The sequence below is a fragment of the Suillus paluster genome, assembly GCF_016628075.1.
Source record: "Suillus paluster strain FC165 chromosome Unknown EDB91scaffold_183, whole genome shotgun sequence".
NCBI classification, from domain to species: Eukaryota; Fungi; Basidiomycota; class Agaricomycetes; order Boletales; family Suillaceae; genus Suillus; species Suillus paluster.
The window spans coordinates 27,958-46,283 of NW_024537743.1; the positions used below are offsets into that span (position 1 = coordinate 27,958).

At 49.9% G+C, this 18,326-nt stretch overlaps 8 protein-coding genes across 8 annotated transcripts; 3 read left to right on the plus strand and 5 right to left on the minus strand.

Annotated features, from left to right (window-relative positions):
• Positions 1-211: 211 nt before the first annotated feature.
• On the plus strand, positions 212-400 carry EDB91DRAFT_1003178 (uncharacterized protein; the record flags this gene model as incomplete). The annotated part of the gene is made up of 1 exon (XM_041312266.1): positions 212-400. A coding segment is annotated over one exon (189 nt), but the record flags the coding sequence as incomplete, so codon positions are not given.
• A 186-nt stretch (positions 401-586) lies between these two features.
• On the minus strand, positions 587-1,039 carry EDB91DRAFT_1064206 (uncharacterized protein; the record flags this gene model as incomplete). The annotated part of the gene is made up of 2 exons (XM_041314672.1): positions 587-687; positions 739-1,039. The coding sequence occupies 2 exons, from the start codon at positions 1,037-1,039 to the stop codon at positions 587-589; spliced, it is 402 nt and encodes a 133-aa protein (XP_041169451.1).
• A 6,286-nt stretch (positions 1,040-7,325) lies between these two features.
• EDB91DRAFT_1256305 (uncharacterized protein) lies at positions 7,326-8,731 on the minus strand (the record flags this gene model as incomplete). The annotated part of the gene is made up of 5 exons (XM_041324136.1): positions 7,326-7,949; positions 7,995-8,037; positions 8,080-8,168; positions 8,224-8,426; positions 8,482-8,731. 5 exons carry the CDS (start codon positions 8,729-8,731, stop codon positions 7,326-7,328), a joined length of 1,209 nt encoding a protein of 402 aa, XP_041169452.1.
• A 335-nt stretch (positions 8,732-9,066) lies between these two features.
• On the minus strand, positions 9,067-10,002 carry EDB91DRAFT_1256306 (uncharacterized protein; the record flags this gene model as incomplete). Its single annotated transcript, XM_041324137.1, has 3 exons — positions 9,067-9,339; positions 9,480-9,750; positions 9,812-10,002. The coding sequence occupies 3 exons, from the start codon at positions 10,000-10,002 to the stop codon at positions 9,067-9,069; spliced, it is 735 nt and encodes a 244-aa protein (XP_041169453.1).
• A 150-nt stretch (positions 10,003-10,152) lies between these two features.
• On the minus strand, positions 10,153-13,795 carry EDB91DRAFT_1256307 (uncharacterized protein; the record flags this gene model as incomplete). Its single annotated transcript, XM_041324138.1, has 8 exons — positions 10,153-10,421; positions 10,477-11,331; positions 11,381-11,581; positions 11,629-11,981; positions 12,035-12,528; positions 12,575-13,357; positions 13,387-13,723; positions 13,791-13,795. The coding sequence occupies 8 exons, from the start codon at positions 13,793-13,795 to the stop codon at positions 10,153-10,155; spliced, it is 3,297 nt and encodes a 1,098-aa protein (XP_041169454.1).
• Positions 13,796-14,326: 531 nt separating this feature from the next.
• Positions 14,327-15,365, plus strand: EDB91DRAFT_1256308 (uncharacterized protein; the record flags this gene model as incomplete). The annotated part of the gene is made up of 4 exons (XM_041324139.1): positions 14,327-14,520; positions 14,596-15,009; positions 15,063-15,166; positions 15,226-15,365. 4 exons carry the CDS (start codon positions 14,327-14,329, stop codon positions 15,363-15,365), a joined length of 852 nt encoding a protein of 283 aa, XP_041169455.1.
• Positions 15,366-15,554: 189 nt separating this feature from the next.
• Positions 15,555-16,475, plus strand: EDB91DRAFT_1256309 (uncharacterized protein; the record flags this gene model as incomplete). Its single annotated transcript, XM_041324140.1, has 1 exon — positions 15,555-16,475. One exon carries the CDS (start codon positions 15,555-15,557, stop codon positions 16,473-16,475), a length of 921 nt encoding a protein of 306 aa, XP_041169456.1.
• Positions 16,476-16,691: 216 nt separating this feature from the next.
• Positions 16,692-17,978, minus strand: EDB91DRAFT_1088319 (uncharacterized protein; the record flags this gene model as incomplete). The annotated part of the gene is made up of 5 exons (XM_041316402.1): positions 16,692-16,894; positions 16,977-17,132; positions 17,182-17,574; positions 17,635-17,811; positions 17,867-17,978. 5 exons carry the CDS (start codon positions 17,976-17,978, stop codon positions 16,692-16,694), a joined length of 1,041 nt encoding a protein of 346 aa, XP_041169457.1.
• Between the last annotated feature and the right edge of the window lie 348 nt (positions 17,979-18,326).

Genomic DNA, 18,326 nt, shown 5'->3' on the forward strand with positions numbered 1-18,326 from the left:
CACAGCCAAAATTCAAACTCCCCACTTCTCCCTCCACCCTCTCTACGACTGCTGGCATAAAACATTAGTAAACAGTGCAGCCACAGGTCCATGGCCTGGTCAGGTTTATGCGTTGCACTTCAATTTTGGAAACTGTCCAAAAATGCTATCGGCTGAACTGCCAACATATATTCAAATCTGCAACAAAACACAAGAGGCTTTTGGTTGTCGGCCTTGCCTCTGGCAAATCGAAGTTGTACACATAATCTTGAGAGGTGACAAGGATGTCATTTCGATTGCTGCGACTGGTTCTGGCAAGACACTAACTTTCTGGATGCCTTTGCTATTCAGACCACAGGACATACAGATCATTGTCACTCCGTTAAACCTTCTCAGAACTCAGAATGTAAACAACCTTGCTAAATCAGGTATTGAAGGGCGCTGATGTCTTGAAATCAACATTGAAGTTGTCATATACGTATCCAACAAGCAACGTCTGGCCCATCACCTGTATGTGTGTGATGCTCTCATGCGACAATGATCAGATTGCATTGAGAATTGTAGCGGGGGATGTTGAGATGCCCATTTGTGCGAGCGCGTGAATGACTCATTGCGGTGTGTTGCATGAATGCAAGAAAATCCCGTATATACTTTGCAGTGCATTGCATTTTTGATTCGAGCTTTGCAGCATAATACTTATGAGGACAACTTTTTTATAATGTGTGGAGTTGAGTTACAGTTTTGAACATATGAACACACATACAATTTTGACAATTGCTCCATGACACTTGGCCTTAATGTTCTCGTGTGAGTGCGTGGTTCCTTCATTTTGCACTTCAACATTACTATCATCCTCCCTCCAGTATTCTTCATCATCTGCATCATCACATATGACCTCTGTTGTCTGTCCGCTAGCAGACAGAACATCACCCAGCATCCCCCACAACTCTGGTGCAAGACTTTGCATGTCTCTCGCCATATCTTCGAGCTTGAAATCCTCCAGCTGGTCGGATGAGGCATTCAGGGCACTGAATTTCCACCCAGTTTCTTGCCGTGCCATTTGGTTGATTGACCGTGCATATTGTTTTGCAGTCATTGAATGTGCCCACTGACGAATGAGAGGTTCACAGGCTGGGTGTTGGAGCAATGTATCACAAACCAAAGCTGGCTAGTGGGTAAGGCTCTTGATGCAGGCATGCTCTGAGAATGTAGAGTGGTTCACGATCAAACAAATGAAGTCGAGAGTAGTGATGTTATGATATTTGAGTGCCTGTACAATACCCCAGAGTTGCGAGTCGCTCATAGTATCTGTACTTTGTCTGATCGGAGATGCTTTCCTTTTCTGTGCTTATCGTTGGGCCATAGACCTGTGGCTGCACTGTTTACTAATGTTTTATGCCAGCGGTCGTAGAGAGGGTGGAGGGAGAAGTGGGGAGTTTGAATTTTGGCTGTGGGAATAAATAACAACTACAATTTTATCTAGTCTCAGTAGTAGGATGGGACCCCCACCCTCGAAACGTCTGCTGGGTAGGAGCGTGGTCACATGGGCGCTTCGGTAAATCTCCAGCAGAGTTTGGATTATAGTTGTTCTCTATATAATGGTGTTTGTTCACACTGTCGACTTCTTTCAGATTTTCATTTTAAGGGAGGCATTCATTAGCTACTATAGCTCTACTTTTCATATAGCTAAGCTAGTAGTCTGTTTCATAGTATGATTGATTTGTAGTCTGTTTCCTATAGTATTGACTTAGACTCTTGAACGTTCGGACATTGGGCGTTCTAATTATAGCTTTTTGCGCGCTCAGAACATAGAGTCGGCGCTCGCCTGCTCATCGCAATCATGATACAGATGGTAATTCATGCCTGCATGCATAGCTTGATTTGGTGTATTGAATCGATTCATCACAGTGACACTGTACTAGATACCGAGAATAATCACGGCCTGCAACTCCCCATCATGCCCCATGTCATTGTCAGCTCCAGTCTTTCCTCACCCAGTACGTATCTTATTTTCATTCGAGATTACTACCATCTCCCCTCGGTGCTCAATATACTGCTCTACCCAGACACGGATGTCATGATTCGTTGGGTCATGCGGTCGAGCCAAGTTTTGCCAGATATTCCCCAGTGACTCTAATGAAATCGATGTGTTCATTATAACACACTGCAATTAGGGTAAGTCGTCACACTGCGGACGAATGATAACTTATGACTTACGACATGGCTAACATATGTGAGCAGAGCTATTGCGATAGCCAACTGTACAATTCCCCACACAAAGTTTTTGAGTGCCCTCCTGAGTGGACGTGGCGTCTCAAGATTGTCCTGTTGGCGGCTCCAGATGGAGATGACCGGCTCTGCATCGTTCTGAGATGTTGCCCCAACAATTATACTGTGGTAAGTCCCATCATAGGTCTTACAGTCTGTCAGATGCCTACTCTAACTCAATAAAAATACCACACTGTAACAGTCTGTACTCTCGCCTTGTTGGCATGCCTCAACACTTGCTTGAGGGTTCCTTCGTTCTTGTTGAAAATGTATATAACACCTGCGTCGCTGCCACCGACCACCATGTCAGTCTTTTTGCCAAACACTACTTGTTTCGGAAATGTTTTGACTGGGTTAGTATTGTAGGTTCGGATGCACACTGCATCGTCCAATCGGTGCAAGCTAAATCCATTCATCACATTGTCAATGAGGAACAGTGTTTGGGCGATGTCCATGGAAGCGTGCCTGCTTTGGTTAAATGGTAAGGAACGCCAATCTTTTCCTGATGAAATTGCTCACATCATGGGTCCAGCATTGTTCGTGGCAATAATAACTCCATCTGTGCCCCGAAGAGCATGTCTACAAAGTATGTTAGAATTATCGTGAGGATTGCTGTATTGATGTACACCTCTCCGTCATACATTCTGAAGACTAATAAGTTTCAACTTGCAGTGCGATTGAAGTGTATTGTGCATGGAATCGTGGTAGAGAGCTCAATGCTGAAGATTGGAATTAATGGTCCTTTGAAGTCAAATGACCAAACTTGAACATGTTTGTCCCATGTCCCAGTAGCAATACAAGTGTCGTCCCCAGCATGATCATAGGTAAGGCACATGATCTCTTTACCTGTGCCAATTCTTCTTGACACTTTGGTGTCAAAGTCCTCCATGCCTTCACCCTGCTGTTGCCAAATACCAATGAATCCCAGTCCTATGCCATAACACAATGTCTCTTGTGTCACCTCTTGGCAGGTGATCCAGGATGCACATGTCACGGGATTGGCTGGATTGCGAAGGCCTACATTTTGACATGGAGACAGGAGCTGAAGTCGCCGTCTGAGGTCCCAAATCCTCATCTCGTCCGAGCCTACTTCCTAGTAAGTCAATCTATGGGACTGTCGCATATTCAACTTACCACCACTTGCCAACAGACTGCCATTGCTTGAGACAGTCAAGCAATTGATCGTGTTCTTGTGTCCAACGAGGCGCACTTCAAGGCGGTATTCCTTGCAATTTTTGGTGGATAGGAAAAACATTGGTGGTCATGATGTAAGTCAATTTTCTAATATCTTTGAGGTCTTTAATACAATGTATATACCATAGTTGGATGACATGGTATACATAATAACAAAAACACTTGGCGACAACAACAGGTAATCTGTGATGACATCTCCGTGGTGACTCCCTAGCGGGCACATGTCCCCGATCAGGGTCCTTACAAACTTTGGGGATAAAGCATCGTCTAACTCGTAAGATTAGTCCTGTCATGCCTCATACCTCTGCACCTGTCAATGCATTCTATCGGGTGGATGGTCCTCCACAGCAACTTCCATCATTAACGTATCACACAGAGATGCTCTATCCGACGGCATCATTTATCTTGATCTCTCCACAAGAAGAGATGGCATTCTCTACCCATACGCTGCGGGGACACATTCATACTCCATCGCGTGTTTTCACAACCACGTCATTTCGTGCAACCACACCCATCCCTGTTTGCGGTTCCACTCCCAAAGTCACCAAGTCAGTATCATTTTTAGCAGACGAGGTTTCCCAGAATGGTGAGCCAGAACAGATGTCAATGTGGTCTTCCATCTTGTCAACGGAGTCCAATGACTCCAAAATTCCCAAACCAGAGGGTGAAGCAGGGCGCCCAGGTCGTGGAGGATACAACTTGGAAAAGGCACTTAACTGGGATGCTGATCGGTTCAAGAAGTTCAGGGTAAGATCCTTTTGCTACGATTCAATCTCATATTCATACCGATGTTAGGAGCATTGCCACCGATCGATCAATAAATATTGCGACACTAGCAAGAGCAAGACAAACCAAACACCTAATGTGTTGACCTCTGTTGAGAGCGAGGTATGTCTGCAGTTTTTACACTTATTTCCCTCTAACTTCCCATTGAGGCTGTCGCTCACTTTCCCGAATTACATGACTATATGGGGTGTTGGCCAGTGGGAGATTTTATTCAGATGCAATTGAAAAACATTTCCACTAAGGAGTGACAGAAACACGCAAAGAAGAAATAGTTATAAGTAGTCTGAAGTAGTCTGGAGCAGAAGTAGTTTGGTCTGATGGAACAGAAGTAATTATTTGACATGAATGGAATGAGTTCAAACTTTGTTGTACCTCTAATGTTAACAAGGTCATGTGTTGTTTCACACTTAAAGCTCCATGATATTGGATATTAGAGTACACTTGTTCTATAGACCGTGCCCATTTCTATTCGGCTAGATGATCACCTCATTGAGGTGAGTGTTCTTTAAAGATAAATTCCACAAATGCTGAACCAGTCTCGCAAGACAAGATGTCCCGCCTGATGGCTTTTTTCCCCCTCATCCTGATGAGGATCCAACTGATTCAGCTGTTGAGTCTTGCTCGCTCCTGGAGCTTCACCCTGTGCACACATATCCACCCACACCCCAGCCTGCCTCTACCATGATCCACACTCGGCCGCTCGAGCCTACCTCGCTCGGTGAGGACTTCACAATGGCACTATATAAACTGTTGGTGGCTCTCTGTAGGATGAGAGAGGAAGAGGAAGATGAGCATGTCAGACTTCCTATACCTCTGTTCATATCTCAGCTAATGTACGTATATTTAGCCAAATAAAGTTGTTCTCAAGGAAACAGATCATTCATCTGGGCTGCGTGATGATGTGCATGAGCTATGCTATAGCTACCATGACCTTTTGTTTCGAAAGCACCACGTGCAGGTAAGGCATCATTTCGCATCATACATGATCATGTCTCACTCACCTCCAGATGGATGCTCACTCACACGAATCGGAGATGCAATCCGTCATCAGGCAGTATCGTGACAAGAGAGCCCCTTCAGTAACTTTGGCCTGTGTTACACAGCCACCTGAAGTTGAGATTCTTCCGAGTGACACGGCCATACGAGGTGGGCCCAGGTGCAAGATGGGGCCGATAGGGACAGGTGGGCCCGTGGTATTTAGTGGTCTCGATATTTATGGCTCGGCCCATGGGTAACAACTAAGAAGGCCCATACAGTGGGATTAGATATTGACGACCAGCCCAGGGTGGTGATGTAGAATCGACGGTCGGGCCCATATGGTGGTATAGAATATGACAGCCAGGCCCATATGTTGGTGCAGAATTTGACCACTGGGCTTTGTGTGGTAATATAGAATTGATGGTTGGGCCCATATGTCAGTGGAGCATTTCATGATCGGGCCCAGGGTAACCAGGTTATGTAGGATGGACAGTCGGGTCCATACAATGGTGTAAAATACGACGACCGGGCCCGGGGGTGATATAGAATTGACGGTCCGGCCCATATGTCGGTGCAGAATTTGACGACCAGGCTTCATGTGGTGATATAGAATCAACGGTCGGGCCCATATGGTGGTATAGAATGTGATGGCTGGGCCCAGGGTGGTGATGTAGGATGAACAGTCGGGCCCATACAATGGTGTAAAATATGACGACCGGGCCCAGGGGATGATGTAGAATTGATGGTCAGGCCCATATGTCAGTACAGAATTTGACGACCAGGCCTCGTGTGGTGATATAGAATCGACGGCCGGGCCCATATGGTGGTATAGAATATGATGGCTGGGCCCAGGGTGGTGATGTAGAATTGATGATTGGGCCCATATGTTGGTGGAGCATTTGACAATCGGGCCCAGGGTGGTTATGTATGATGGATAGCCGGGCCCATACAATGGTATAAAATACGACAACCGGGCCCTGGGTGGTTGTGTAGGATGGACAGCCGGGCCCATACAATGGAATAAAATATGCCGACTGGGCCCAGGGGGTGATGTAGGATAATCGATGACCGGGCCCATATGGTGGTATAGAATATGACGGCCGGGCCCAGGGTGGTGATGTAGAATTGATGATCGGGCCCATATGTCAGTGGAGCATTTGACAATCGGGCCCAGGGTGGTTATGTAGGATGGATAGCCAGGCCCATACAGTGGTATAAAATACGATGACTGGGCCCCAGGTGGTTGTGTAGGATGGACAGCCGGGCCCATACAATGGAATAAAATATGCCGACCGGGCCCAGGGGGTGATGTAGGATGGACAGCCGGGCCCATACAGCTGTATAAAATATGATGACTGGGCCCCAGGTGGTGATGTAGAATCGGGCCCATATGTTGTTATAAAATTTGATGACCGGGCCCAGGGTGGTGATGTGGATCTGAAGAGAGCATTCGGCAACCGGGCCTAGGGCAGTAATGTAGAAGGGACGGTTGGGCTCGTATAATAGTATAGAATTCAACACCTGGGCCTAGGGTAGTGGCGTCGAATTGACGGTCGGGGCAATATGGTCGGGTGCATCTTGATGATTAGGCCTGGGTTGGGCATGTGCCAGTGATGACCGGGCCATATCGTGGTATAGAATGTGATGACTGGGCCCAGGGTGGGGATGTAGAATTAAAGGCCGGAATTTGACAACCGGGCCCACACAGCGGTATAAAGTAGGCTGACTGGGACCAGGGTGGTGTGGAATACTTACGGTCGGTCCTCCATTGTCCAGGTTGAAATGAAGTAAGGCCCTGTCAAGTGTCTTCACAAGAATGATTGTATTAAAGGTGCAGTAATGCATTCAATTGACATATTTCTGGTAGGTGTTGGTGTTGGTATGTAAGGAGTGATGTGAAAGGACCAGATATCTTAATATTGTGAAGAATGGGGTGGGGTAGTATGAAGCCAGGAAGGGGATCTACAGGTTGCCATACATAGGAAAATCGGCCTGGTTGTACTTGGGCACCTGGTATGTATTGAGGACGACTGTTGGTATGTAAGGAGTGATGTGAAAAGACAAGACATCTTAATATTATAAAGAATGGGGGTGGGGTGGGGTGAGGCCGGGAAAGGGATCTACCTGTTTCCATACACAACAAAATCAGCCTGGTTGTACTTGGCCAACTGGTATGCATGGAGGTCGACCGGATTGTATGTGGCATAATCCGGACAGGGGGTTCTGGCATAGTTGTGCACGCTATCCCGGAGGAACCAAGCCCATACCATCCGATCTCCCTCGTCAATGTGGATGCCATGTCTGACTAGGTGGCCGGAATAGCTCACCATGACGCCCGGGTTGTATACCAGCTCGATTCCGAGGTTGGTCAACTGCATGACAGCATGTGGGTAGCTCCCGATGCAAGTCAATATGTCGAATGCCTCGGGCAGACACTTCGGGTCTCTGTGGTCGGGGGACTGACAGTTGCACATGACGGCGGCACCGGTGTAGACGGAAGCCCAATGCTTAAGCAAACGATGCATGTCATGCAAGCCTTGCTCCTCCGACCAACGACTGAGTTTGATATGAGTCCTCACGGAAGCCCAGTAAAGCTTAGGGTGCATGACATGCAAGGCGGCAGATGCAAGGAGGGCGGGTCTCTGCATATCCATGATCATGGACAGGCTCCTGTCGCCCTTCAAGGAGGCAGAGACCTCTGGTTTGAACCCATCATCCAGATTGTTGGGAGGAGGGCCATAGCACTGCCCCGTGTGAATAACTGTCGACGATCGGACAGCCGGACTCACCTCATATCCTTGTTGGAACCAGCAAGGTGTTATGTTGATGCATCTGGGAGTCAAGGCAGGATCCTCGGGAGGTCAGAAGTTGGACCCCCAGGTCCTCCAATTAGCCGATTCCTTGTTGATGATGCTCTTCTTGAGTAGATCACCCATGGCGAGGGTGGCCATGTACATGTCGTTCTATTGGGATCTCGGTCAACTACTTTGGGAGGATAGTTTTGTGTGAGGAACTCACCTGCACCCAGGGACTCAGGGCATTGGGGATGTACCAGAGAATGATACTGTGGCCGGAATCGATTACTACCGAAGGCCAGTCCAAGAGCATCTTCTCGGGCGGAGGGAATCTTGCCAACAACTCCTCTTCTCGGGCATCTTTCATACCAGATTCTCGTTTTGCAAGCGCCTCGTTGTACCGGATGACATCAATGTCCAATTTGACTGAGTTTGGGGGATCCATAAGCGAGGGGGTGCCGGAGAAGACACACGGACTTACTCAGGTGTCGATACGCCTCGGCCATGAGCCAGGCAAGCTGACCGCACGATAGCAATGTGGGGACATCCATCCCGGGTGGAGGGTCCACCAAGGATCCGCCAGCTATGTGGGCAAGGAATTGTTGCTCGACCCATTCACTGGCGCAGTTCGTGGCATGCAAGGCCCAGTCTTCGGGTATCACAGGCATCAGGTTCATGCCATTCCTGAGGAAGGCAATGTGGCTGGCATAAGATGATATGATGTGGGACATGATAGGCAGGGCGAACGAGATGGCGGGTGATGGATGTCGCTCAATTTTATTGACATGTCAACTGAGCCTCATGGGTCCAGTGATGCCGAAGGACGTAAAATCAGGGGATGTAATAGCACGCATGTTCAGGGGCCGAGCGCATGGTGGCGAGGCCAAGGGAGATCTTGTGGATCTGTAATGAAAGAAGCATGGCGCATGGTCGTGCTAAGTACTGCTCCCGAGGCAGTTCTCCACGTCTTACAGCATTGCATTGCAATGAATGGTGACAAGAACTGGGCATTCACACACACAGCTACCGAAATTATGTACAACGATCTTCTACCGAGATCGTAGGCTCACTGATATTCACCCAGCTCCTGCATCGCCTGGGTCCCGTCTAACAACTGCTGTGATGCCGCGATGGCATCATGGAGGTCGTCTACCGGACCCTCGAGGGCGGTCATGACCTCCAAGGCAACATTTGCATCTTCCATCTTCCTGGAGAGCCATTGCTTGAGCTGAGCACCGAGATCTCCGAGATTGTCTTTGATGACCCGGAGATTGGTCAACAGGGGGTCCGGACCGACATCATGCCTGCGCATCTCCGGCAGCAGCAAATATGCGGCCAGCTGATGGAATTGTTAGTGTGGGATAATAGGCGAATATCAGGAGTTGGATAAAGAGAAGGGACTCACAAGCTGTTGCATGTGGCATTTATACAATCAGATGACTTCTTCCACTGGGACACGGATGGGCATCTCGAACGGACGGACGTCGAACCGGTCATTCCACCAACTGTGGGCATAGTCGGAGATGATCCAGTAGCGACCATTAGGTCGCCTGCCATGTTGAATTGGTGGGTGTGGAACAACTGGAAGAGGCCATCGTCATCCATGATTCCCACCTGCCAGTGGGTGAGCATCATCACGACCTCGTTGAGATATTCCAGCAAGGCCGGGGAAGTGTTGCTAGTGGCACATATGTTGATATAGGGGAATACAAATCTCTGCGAAGTATGCCTCGGCTTCCCAGACCAGATGCTGGACGAAGGTTCTTCGGAAGGAAGACGTTTGAGACACTTGGCTCTGGTCCAGGGCCAACCGGATCGCAGTAAACCGCGAAGTCGCATATTTGAATATGTTTGCGGCATCCCAAAGGGAGACGTTGGTCGGGACCGAATTCAGCTGGAAGATCAGCGATGGATATTGCATGTTGATCAGGGCAGTGGAGGTGCAAGGGGGAATGAAAATACAGCCATTTAACCACCAGTATAAATAGGCAGGGAGGGCCATTGTTAGGGCCATATGCGGTGACGGGTCCACATGATACACAACCGGGCCGGAATGAAACATTATGAAACCGCATTGTTTGCAAAGACCATGGACTACATACAAAAGAAGATCGTAGGATAAATGTATTGCTGGGAACACCCAATGATGACATCACCAGTCGTGACCGAATGTCAGGTTGACCTCAACAAACCAGGCGTGAGCATCCTCGGCCAATCGTTTGTACATCTGAGCCTGTCTGAGCGCATAGCACCTGTTGCCCACCTGAGTGGGGTCACCATTCTGGTGTGTTCGACCGAGCCACGTTGCGGATCTGTGCATGAGGAAATTGATTGTCCAACGCATCTCATGTCCCACGAGGATGAACTCTTCTGCCCAATGATCGCGCAGAGCCTTGGTCCGAAGCCAATGCACCCTGTAAACTGGGTTCCGGGTCGACATGGGCCCAACGATGAAGTCCCAGGAAGAATGACTCACATTCATTCATCCAGTCATCGCTAACCGAATCCCCTTGTACATCTAGGGACCAAAACCATGGCAGTGTGGAATTTCTCTGACCGCGGGTATTGGGATCCGCAACGGCAGAGGTGGCTTTGAGGTGGCTTTTTTCCAACTCCCGATATTTTTGCAACAGCTGGTCTGCCCCGAGATTCTGGAGCTGGGCCCTGCATTTCTTGTAGATCATGCTGTTGAGGTCGATCACCCATTCCACCAAGTGGACCTGGGCCCAAGCCTGGGTGGTCCTGGCTTGCGACTTGGCCGGCCGGACTGTGGTCCTAAAGAGAACCACCTTGTCGGCCAGGTGCACTCTGATGGCGTGCAGCATGTCGTTTGCCTGTCCCTCCCTTAGGGTGATCTCTTGTCTGATCAGGCCCGCTACGCCCAATTCCCTGCATCTCTCCATTCCCAAGTTGGACGGGAGAGGGATGACCACTATTTTGGGTCTGAATAGAGCTGTCGGGTGACGGACTCCCGGTGCTCCATCATCATCAGCATCTTCATCGCTGGATCCACTGCCATTTCGCAGGAACTTGACATCCATGTTGGGGATACAATGGTCAGAATCATAGTCATCTCCAAGATACCTCCCTGCTGTTGCAACAAACTCGTCAATGGAGTGTTGCAGCCTGATCCAGCGACGGCCCATCTCCAGCACCTGATTCTTGGTAGGGTGTCTTCCCATCCTCCTGATGTCCATTGCTAGAGTGATCTGCATTTCCTCGATGGTGATCCCAGATGCAAGCCAAGTGGCAGCTCCTAGCTGTGGTCTTTCTCCCAGGCAATGGATGGACGTCTGCAGTAAGTCGACCTCGACCTCCTTCCGGGTTCGTGCTGCCAAGGTCAAGCATCAGTGCCGCGACCAAGATATCTATGAACACACGAGACTTGCCCTTTTGCAACTGCACATCATAGATGTCCAGGGCTGATGGATCGTCTATCTGAGAGGCTTGTGCCGCTCTCTCCTGCGCTTCCCACCGCTTGACCATTTCTGGATCTGCTGCATCGTTCAATGCATTGAATGCCTTGGTGCTTTCGGCAACCCCTCGTTTGGCCTCTTTGTATTTCCGGGACAAGAACAGCCCTGTTGGTATGAGATTTGTTTCAGGCATTAGGTACGGCATGACTAACCCATCCAAATCATCTTCATGTAGTTGCAGTCATTCATTTGATAATCGAGGCATTCCTGTCGGTGCGGGGTCGACATTCCCCGGGTGGAAGGAGATATGATGTTCAGAGGCGCCCACAGTGTTTCCATGATCTCCCCATCTATTCTGGCGGCCCCTGGGATGAAATTGGATGCGTACCGAACATAGCACTTGTCTTGGTGGCCATGAACGTGCCACAGTCCTATCCCCGGGATAATGTCCATTCCCGAAGGAAGGCTGAGATGAAGGCTCTCGTCCACCCGCTGCTGGAGGTGCTTGTTGTACTGGCAATTGACATCATAGAACGTCAATGCCTGGCAAAGCATGTTCATCTGTCTGCTCCTGAATGTCAACCTCCGACGCCAACTTCCATGTCAGGAACCTCCTACCTTTCGCCCTTTTGAAAATCGACCATCGAATTAGGCATGAAGCACCCGTGTCTGGCGCATGCACACCCTCCTATTCCCGTGGCTTCTAGCTTGTGCCGAGATGCATTGGCCTGGTTCACCGCCCTATGGTTGTTGCATTCAGACCTCTGCGCCGAATCCTTGGCGAGCCCGAGATGAGCCTGGTACCTGGCTCTGGCTACCATGAAGCTTTGCCCGTCGGTGAGCCAAACTTCGTCTTCCGGGTGTGTCGGGTGCAGATGCTCGGCTTTAAAGTTACCATTCATCACCAATGAACATGAATACAGCCACTCAGGCATTGTGTCATCATCTTCTGTTGGTAAGGTCACGTTGATTCCGGGCTGAGGACATGCAGGGCAGAAAAGAGCCAGCTCCCCATCTTTTGGGTCCTTCCTGTCGTGACTGAATCCATTCCATTTCAGAAGCTTCAGCTGCCACCATTGTCTGCTCACTCTCATCAACTCCCGGTATCGGTCCTACCGAGCTTTAGCATCAGGTCCGGAGGAACAGATGCATACATACTGGTACTAAATGCGGGAACATGCTGGATGTGATGCGCCTCAATTTACTGTAATAGTTCATTGCCAAAGTCCCACACTCCAGGTTGTCCAGGATGAAATCGTCCAGCAAAGCAAAGGTGAACGCAGTCTTTGGGCGGGTGAATGACGCCGGGAACAGTCCAATTTCAAACAGCTGCTTGTCTGGGGTTCGGGCATCAGCGCATTGGCAGAACCAAACCCACATGGTGTGAACGCCCGATGTATCGACCACCGTGATCCATGTTTTTCCTACCACCGGCGAGTCTTTTGCATAGGGGGGATACTCCTCCTCTAAGAATACATCACCTGCTCCTGTGTCGTCAACGTCTTGGGAAAATACATAGTAGGCTGATGCAGATGGGCCTTCACCGAAAGCATCACCGGCATCACATGCACCTGGAGTTCCTGCCGTGGAGGATGCAGCAGATTGTCCCCCATCATCTGTGTCCTCCCAGTCCCAATAGTGGTGTGGGCAAGATCGTCCTCCATGCCCGAGATGAATCTCCATGCCTAACTTCGTCAGTGCGGTCCTCTCAAAGAAATCTCCGTTCCATTGACTGATCCAGTGAAAAGGCAGCTGAGCGTGTTGCGTCTGGCAGCACTTGGTGCAGAACATCGGCTCGGCAAGACAGTTGTGGCACTTCTGCACTCCATCCCCATCGCACAAACAGCACACCCTGTCAGGAGGTGGGCCCTCCCATTCAATCAGCATATCTAGGTAATCCTCTGCCATCACCTTCCACTGCTGGAGATACTCGTTTGGACCCTAGGTATGTCGTGTCAGGCAAGCCAGACATCGGTGAGGGTGAATGGACTTTGACTTGCCATGGTCTTTTTCTTTCTCTTGTTCTTCCATGGGCCCTGTGGAATTCGCATGGGATTGATGTCTCCCTGGTCGTCATAGCCTCCATAAAAGTCGTCGGAGAACCTATACATCAACCCATCCGAAGGCTGCTTGGCGGGAGACTTGGTCGGGGACAACCGAGCTGACTTGCTTGTGTTGGTGCGTTTGTCTGGCACCCACCGAGCTTTGAAGCCTCGAGTTGTTTTCTTCGGTCTCCATTTCACCAGGTGGACGGTCCCTCGAGTGGTGCACTCCTGCGCCTTTGACTTGCCCATGGCGAGGTCTGAACTGATGGTGGTCGGGAGTTGATCCGTTATTGCATCATGCTCCCTTAACAGGACCCTCGCTAAATCACCTCATTTGTTATTATGTTGATGCATCTTTGAACAGCAATGATTCATCAGCAATTTAATTCCTTGAGCCATACCCGTTTGAATAATGATTTACGCCTCAGGCATTAGGATGGTCAAGGAAGTAGACATGCTTTTATATTGTGATTGCGAAGTTGATAGACGGCGTCAATGAATTAATATGCTCTATCATTAGAAAGATCAGGAAAGTCCACATGCTTCTATGTTCTCATTGTATTTCAAAGTTCTTGGCCCGGCCCAAATCATAGGATGGTCGGCCCTGCTAAGATGCCCCGGATATGCTTTCAATCTTTCAAATCAATCTGAAGTGATGCTAGCACAAATGCACAACAATTTATAATGGGATTGGCCCGGACAATCACAATCTTGGTCTTGTTTGTCAAGCCCCAGTCACCCTTAATTTACAGTGGCATGGATACCGATTGTCCAAAGGCTAAACAAACAAGCTGGCTCAAATTAAACCTCTCGCCAGACACTTATATTTCCCTTCTGTCATCCTCATATTCCTACATCTTTTCCCATGGCAGGGAACAACTCGGAGGCAGATGAAGAGGCTCCGAAGCAGCTGCCTTTGAATGAAGGGGAGGTGGCTGTTCTGGAGTCCTACCTTGAGCAATGGGACTCGATGTTGGGTCAAGAAAGAAATGTGGTCTGGGGGGATGCCATGACGGAGGCTCGGCTGAAGGCCCCTGGCATGGATGCCAAGCTGTTGAAGTCCTGAAAGACGGTGAGTGGGTCTTGCCATATATCCCAGGCATTTGCTGATGCGGTCACTGCACAGGTCTACAGAAAATGGTTGCAGAACCATGTAGGGAAGAAGAAGGATGCCAAACCTCCCATCAATCTTGGGAGGAAGTGGACATACCAGGCGGTCGTGGGGTCTCTCAGGAAGAAGGAGCTGCTGAAGAAGATCAAGGACGAGACCGGTGTGAAGCCCGGCGAACCCGAGATGATGAATCATTATGCCAAGTATCTGGCAGAAATGGTGAATTCTCTTACCGAGAAGGAGGTGGAGGAAGCAACTGAGATGGCTGAGGAGTGGAACAAGCAAGGAGTTCCACCCAAGGTTCAGGCTGACACGGCGAAACAAAAGAGCGACGACATTCTCCAGTATGTGGCCAGCGAAATGTTCAAGAAGGCCAGGATGCGGCTGTTCATGCTGTCGGCTTGGAAGAATGAGGACGGAAAACTCCTGGTGTCAAGGTGCATGAATACACCTGTATGACTGAAGAACCGGATGTCTCAACAACCGACAGTCATGACTACAACGACGAGTTCGGCAATGGGGAAAGTTTCAGCAAGACGGGCGACTGGCAGGTGATATTGCCGGAGTGGGAGTCATATGTGTCAAAACAGTTCGGTGAGCATCCGAAGCATCGTTCGGGAGTAAACACAACTGATCAGTATGGGATCTGCCAGACAAGGAAGTGGAGGATGACACCATGGTAAGGAAGGGAAGGAAGGACAACACATACGTCCTCAAAATAGGATGTGATGGATTGCCCATCCTCCCGGACCACGGCAAGATGGATTCAGACACGCGGAAGGCTGTCGTCTGAGCATTCCTAAATTGGCATTATCATGAGGCAATCCGTTTGACTCTTCGGATTATCTGACGTGGGCGAGCAGAGGACTGCAGCGGCAGGCCAAAGGACCCAGTGCCTTGGAAAGAGGTGATACCTAGGCAAGAAGAGCTCATCCCTCTGATGTACCTTCCAGAGGGATGAAAACTTCGGGAGCCATCAAGAATGAACCGGGAGGAAGCAATAGAACTGTTGGACTTCTGGTACAACCGACAGGAGAACATCCGGGACGTCACATTTGAGTTCTACGGCTGGTGGAGCAAGGCCGACAAGGAGGTAAAACCCCCTGTCGCCGAGGCAGAGGCAGATACACCAGTGGATGGACAGGCCGAAGAGAATCCGGGAGGAAAAGCAAAGACAAGGGTATCGGCGAGGCGAAAGTCTGTTTTCTGGGCGATCGTTCCTTCTGACAGCTCTGATGACGATGAGGACGGCCGGCCGACAAAGACAGCCAAACCAGCCAGGCAGCAGGCAGCAAAGACAACCCATTGGCCAAAAACTCGGGTTGAACCTGCAGACTCGGGGGACAAGTTTCATCAACCAGATTCGCCAGATGAGTCCTCGGATGAAGAAAGGCCAGCTACCAGGAAGGGCAAAGAACCTGTGAAACAGAAGGCAAAGAGACCTAGGAAGGAGGTTGCGGAGACACGCGGCGAGGATGAAGCTCTGGAGGTAGAGAGTCGCCCAGTTATGAAGACCCATGCTCGCAAGCAGGGCACTGCTCCCAACAACAGGCTTGTTGCCCCCACAGCTCCACAGAAACCATCTCCCACAACAGATGAGCTATCTGCCTCCCGAGGAGTGCCGACTCCTTTGGACCGACCCAGGAGGGTAGGGCCTGCATTTCAGCCTGGCGGTGCATTGCAGCACAAACCTAGTCGTGTACAGAAAGACGGTCCGGCAGTCATCTTGCAATGCTCTACCAAGAAACACAAGCTGGGCGGACCACATGGGAAGAAACGTGCTGCCGAAGATGAGTTGGAAGGATCACCTGCCAAACGCACATGCAGCAAGACCACAGATGTTCTCCCAAAAAGATCCAAGAAACCCAACTCCAGATATGCCACCAACTTCATGTGGTCTTGATACTTCCAAAGTCGGATGACGCCCTTGAGGCTGTTGGACTCATTTGCATATTGTTTGTACTGTATATTGCGGGTATAGTAGCAATTACAATGTCACCCCTCTTAATATTTTGTTCTCCCGGACATGAATGCATTACCACTGGGTATTATTGCAATGGTCAGTCTTCCTTCCAGACCCTAACAAAATGTACATATATTCTACCGAACCGAAACCTATCTACTGCTCCGACTTCATGAGAGATTTGATGACTTGGTCCACCGATTTCAACAGTTGGCGTTGAAGTTGGATCATGTGGTGGAGCCTGCACATGTCCGTACCAACTGCGGTCACCCGATCCCGGGCCTCTGCGAACCCCCCAAGGATGCGCCGATTGTCCATGAGGATTTGTGCCGGTCCCCGAGAGAGATCGCGGTCATGGACTGCATTCTCGATGATGGTGTATACATGTCAGTCAGCTGTGTGATCATCAGCGGTGACCAATCAGGAGGTGAGAGGGTGTACTCATGTCGCTGCCGATGGCGTTCAGCCGGCGGTTCTCCCAGAGAATAGCATCCTCGGCTTCATCATAACTGTGGCCCTCCCCGTTGTCAGCGTCCAAGTCCATTGGGCCCAATGAGGCCGGTATGGGGCTGAGTGGACTCAGAGCTGTTGACCGTACTGCTAACACCGGTGAGCATTGGGATCCACAAGAAAGACATAGACATACCTTGGTGTTCTCCCCACCCGAGATCGTAGGACGGTTCATCTTCACCCGTGAGATCAACGACCTCTTGTTGCATTGGGTGTTCACTTGCGGGTGTTGACCCCCACCCGAGATCGTACGAGGGTTCGTCGTTGTCGTTGTCGTCATCGTCGTCTTCTTCTTCCATCCAGTGTTCACCCGCAGGTGCTGGTCCCCATCCGAGGTCATACCTGTGTCCATCGCCGGCACCATCAATCGCATCTTGCTGAATGGGCTGTTCACCCGAATGCGTGGATCCCCACCCGAGATCATACACCGGCGCATCGTCTTCGTCCATCACAACTTCGGGTGGTTGACCCAAAGTCACATTCAGGCCCCACCCGAGATCATACCCCAGGCCTTCTTCGTCACCGTCATCTTCATCATTGTACATTGTCAATTATATGTGTACAGTAAGAACTAACCAAAAACACTTACCTCCGGTGTTATCATCTACCGAGGGAGATGGGTTGCTGGACAATGCAGCAGATGGGACATTCCACCCGAGATTGTATGATGGACTGTCGTCTACCAGCCCATTGACCTCTTTGTCCAAGTCTGCAGATCTTTCGGGTGTTGATGGTTCGGACATGCCCTGGGACTTGTCGAACATGGCTGTTGAGTTGTGTGATGTTAGGTGAGTTCAGTAGAAGCATCAATAACGACTTACCAGCCAGTTCCTGAATCGACTCCTCCACCCCGGCGAAAGAGTGCTCATATTCATCGGGAGTCGAATCTCCGATGCGGCTGTTGAGAGTCTCGATCCAAGTCTCTGGACTCATGTCATATCCTAGATCTGGTCAGCTCATTGCCCCCGAAGAACATCAGAAGATAAATGAATGGACGTACTTCTAAATTGCAGGTGCTGGAATCGCAACCGCACCCTCGGCAGCTCCCACTGGTCTATGGGCACAAAATCACCCCACCATTCTGCAAGGGATGCCTTGCATTGAACTTCAGCAGATGACTTACCAGCCGAGGCCACGTGTTGCTGAGTAGTTTCTAGAGGACTCTAAAAATGCACTCGTCAGGTTGACATTGTGTGGTCTGGCAGATGTGTGGTCGGGTTTGGGAAGGACGAATTAAATAGGGACGGCAGAAAGGTCCACTAGTGGGTCTTGTGGGTGCGG